Raw genomic sequence first — 2,388 nt, 5'->3', positions numbered from 1 at the left:
TGTGACTGTGTCATATTGTTAAGATCGGGATATTGACTTCCAACCATTGTTTTATCAATCGACAATGTGATTACGTTTTTTAATGCATTTGGTAGGTCAGCCAAATTTACAGACAGAAAATGTTGGTTTGAACAAGTTACAGCTGATTTCAGCAATTACTTGAGAAACTTATATTTCCATACCATAAAAAATCAATAACACCCCCAAGCTAATAACCCTCTTTTCAACAACTAGCCAAAACCCGTACGGCCGTTCTGGCAGGGTTCACCATACAATATTGCGTGATCAGGATACTCTTTAGCAACTGCATCCTCTCTATAATATTGCATCAGTCATCACGAAGTACTTGCATGTGGATTATAGGCTAACTAGGAAGGAAGGTAGCACTACCAGAGTGAGATATTCTAAAGAGTATACTTCAACTCAATTGCAAATGGTAAGAATTTTAAGTACTAACTAGCCAATACTGGTAATTGAATTTCATGAAGTTAAGAACAACATTTGCAATAAGATTAACTAGAAATAGAGAAATACAAACCAAGAAAACAAAAACAAATTAAACATGAAAGAAAATGCATAAACTTACTAATAGTTGCTAGATTGATAAGTTAGGATTGTTTCAAACATGCTTCAATTATTCAAGGAAATGGAAATAGATTAGAGTGAATTAACTCTAACGAAACTAAAAGTTTTAGGACAAGAATCTAAAGAGAGATTAACTAATACAGAGATAGAATTCCGCATCACCATATGATGTTTTTGATGATGATGGATTATAAGATAGTGCAATTTTCGCTTACTGATTGGCGCCACTACTACTTGAAGGTGGCATTGGTAACACTCCAGCTGCCGATGATGACGAACCTTGTTGATGAAGTGTAGGAGGAGGACGCTTGCGTTTCTTTTTCTCGTAGCTGATTCCTCTTGCTTTTGATTGTAAATCACGAACCTCACGTAAGTAAAGCCTAATAGCCCTAGCACCAAAAGGATTAGCTTCAGGCTTGCCACCATTTTCTTCGAAAGCAGCACGAAGGCGTCCGATAAGAGCATCAAGACTTCCCCAAGCTTGACGAAGAGGACACGGACATGGAGCTGGTGGGTTTGGGTGTCCATAAAAAGGGCAGATTTGGTTATGAACTTTAGTTTTCCCAAACTGATCTAAGTATCTTAAGAATTCAAGAACATGAGCACTGCTACAACGAGATAGAGAGAGTGGGGGTCTGTGATTCTTTAGGTACTGACCAAAAGTGTTCCAGTCTCGACGTTTTTGGCTTTCATATCTACTTAAAGCTGGAGGTGATGATGATGATGATGCCATGGATGATGTTGATGCAGATGATATCATCATCATGCTGCTGCTGTTGGTGTTGTTGTTCTCTGAACTAGAGCTATCTCCTATTGGTTCCATGAATTTGTGTTATGATATGATAATGATCTCTCTCTCTCTCTCTCTCTCTCTCTCTCTCTCTCTCTCTCTCTAGCTTTCTAGCTTCTTTAATGATATTCTTTTCCTCTTTCTGTTTTTGGTGATTTTCTTGGATCCTGAAACAGTGTAACTGTAACCTGTCTTCTCTTTTAGTAGTGATCTAGCTAGTTCACATAGAATAATACGATAATGTTACTGACAAATGATGATTCTTAATAAAGATCAATCTGGTTATTCTTCATTTTTTTGTTTTCCTACTAAAAAAGATTGAGAGAGAAATATTCAAATTCAAAAGAGAAACCTGGAGATCGATGAAAAACGAAAACTTACCTGATGAATTGGAGAGACCAAGCTATCTTCTTCTTCTGATCTTTTAACTTCAAAATGGTTTCATATTTTTGATTTCAAAAAAGCTACCTAATAAAATGAATTTCATCTTTTGATCAGTGGAGATCTTCCCATGGTGTGTTTCTAGATCTAGCTACTGTATAGATGTAGAAATGGAAGATAGTGACCAATGGTGATTGATGAAGGTTATTAAGACCGACAAATGAAAAGATGATGATAACAACCTAACTATATAAGTTTTTTTTTTAGTCTTTCTTCTTATGATGAAGATGAATAAACTACTTCCTCTACAGAACTTTTGATTGATCACCCTTTATTTTGTAACAACTCTAGCTAGAGCTAGCTAGTAGAGCTATAGTTTCATCATCTGAGCTGCTAGGGTTTTCACGTACACTGATGGATCACATGGATGAATAATAGGGAAAATTAGGCTCAGGCCCAACCCATGGATAACCCATAATATGAGGCCCCTAGATAAAAGAGTTTTATTAGTAGGCCCTGAATTAAAAAATAAATTTAATAAAAGCGAAAAGACTAAATTAGCCTCAAGTATATAAGAGACGTCACCTACCTTTCTCTCGTTCAGACGCCATTATTTCATTTCCAAGGAGAGA

At 36.3% G+C, this 2,388-nt stretch overlaps 1 protein-coding gene across 3 annotated transcripts; it reads right to left on the bottom strand.

Annotated features, from left to right (window-relative positions):
* Positions 1-573: 573 nt before the first annotated feature.
* Positions 574-2,138, bottom strand: LOC113287716 (protein LIGHT-DEPENDENT SHORT HYPOCOTYLS 4-like). 3 transcript variants are annotated; one of them, XM_026536541.1, is made up of 2 exons: positions 1,757-2,138; positions 574-1,590 (listed from the first exon to the last, which is right to left on the bottom strand). In XM_026536541.1, exon 2 carries the CDS (start codon positions 1,406-1,408, stop codon positions 797-799), a length of 612 nt encoding a protein of 203 aa, XP_026392326.1. In that variant the 5' UTR covers positions 1,409-1,590; positions 1,757-2,138; the 3' UTR covers positions 574-796. The 3 variants fall into 3 exon arrangements, with proteins under 3 accessions (XP_026392326.1, XP_026392333.1, XP_026392342.1); XM_026536548.1 differs by having other exon boundaries at positions 574-1,586; XM_026536557.1 differs by having other exon boundaries at positions 574-1,556.
* Between the last annotated feature and the right edge of the window lie 250 nt (positions 2,139-2,388).

This window comes from Papaver somniferum, chromosome 1 (assembly GCF_003573695.1).
Source record: "Papaver somniferum cultivar HN1 chromosome 1, ASM357369v1, whole genome shotgun sequence".
Lineage (NCBI taxonomy): Eukaryota > Viridiplantae > Streptophyta > Magnoliopsida > Ranunculales > Papaveraceae > Papaver > Papaver somniferum.
The sequence above is the reverse complement of the archived record's forward strand: the minus strand, read 5'-3'. Positions and strand labels throughout refer to the sequence as shown.

Bases quoted from the DNA above. Each gene is read 5' to 3' on its own strand.
- LOC113287716 (XM_026536541.1), bottom strand. From the start codon at position 1,408: ATGGAACCAATAGGAGATAGCTCTAGTTCAGAGAACAACAACACCAAC.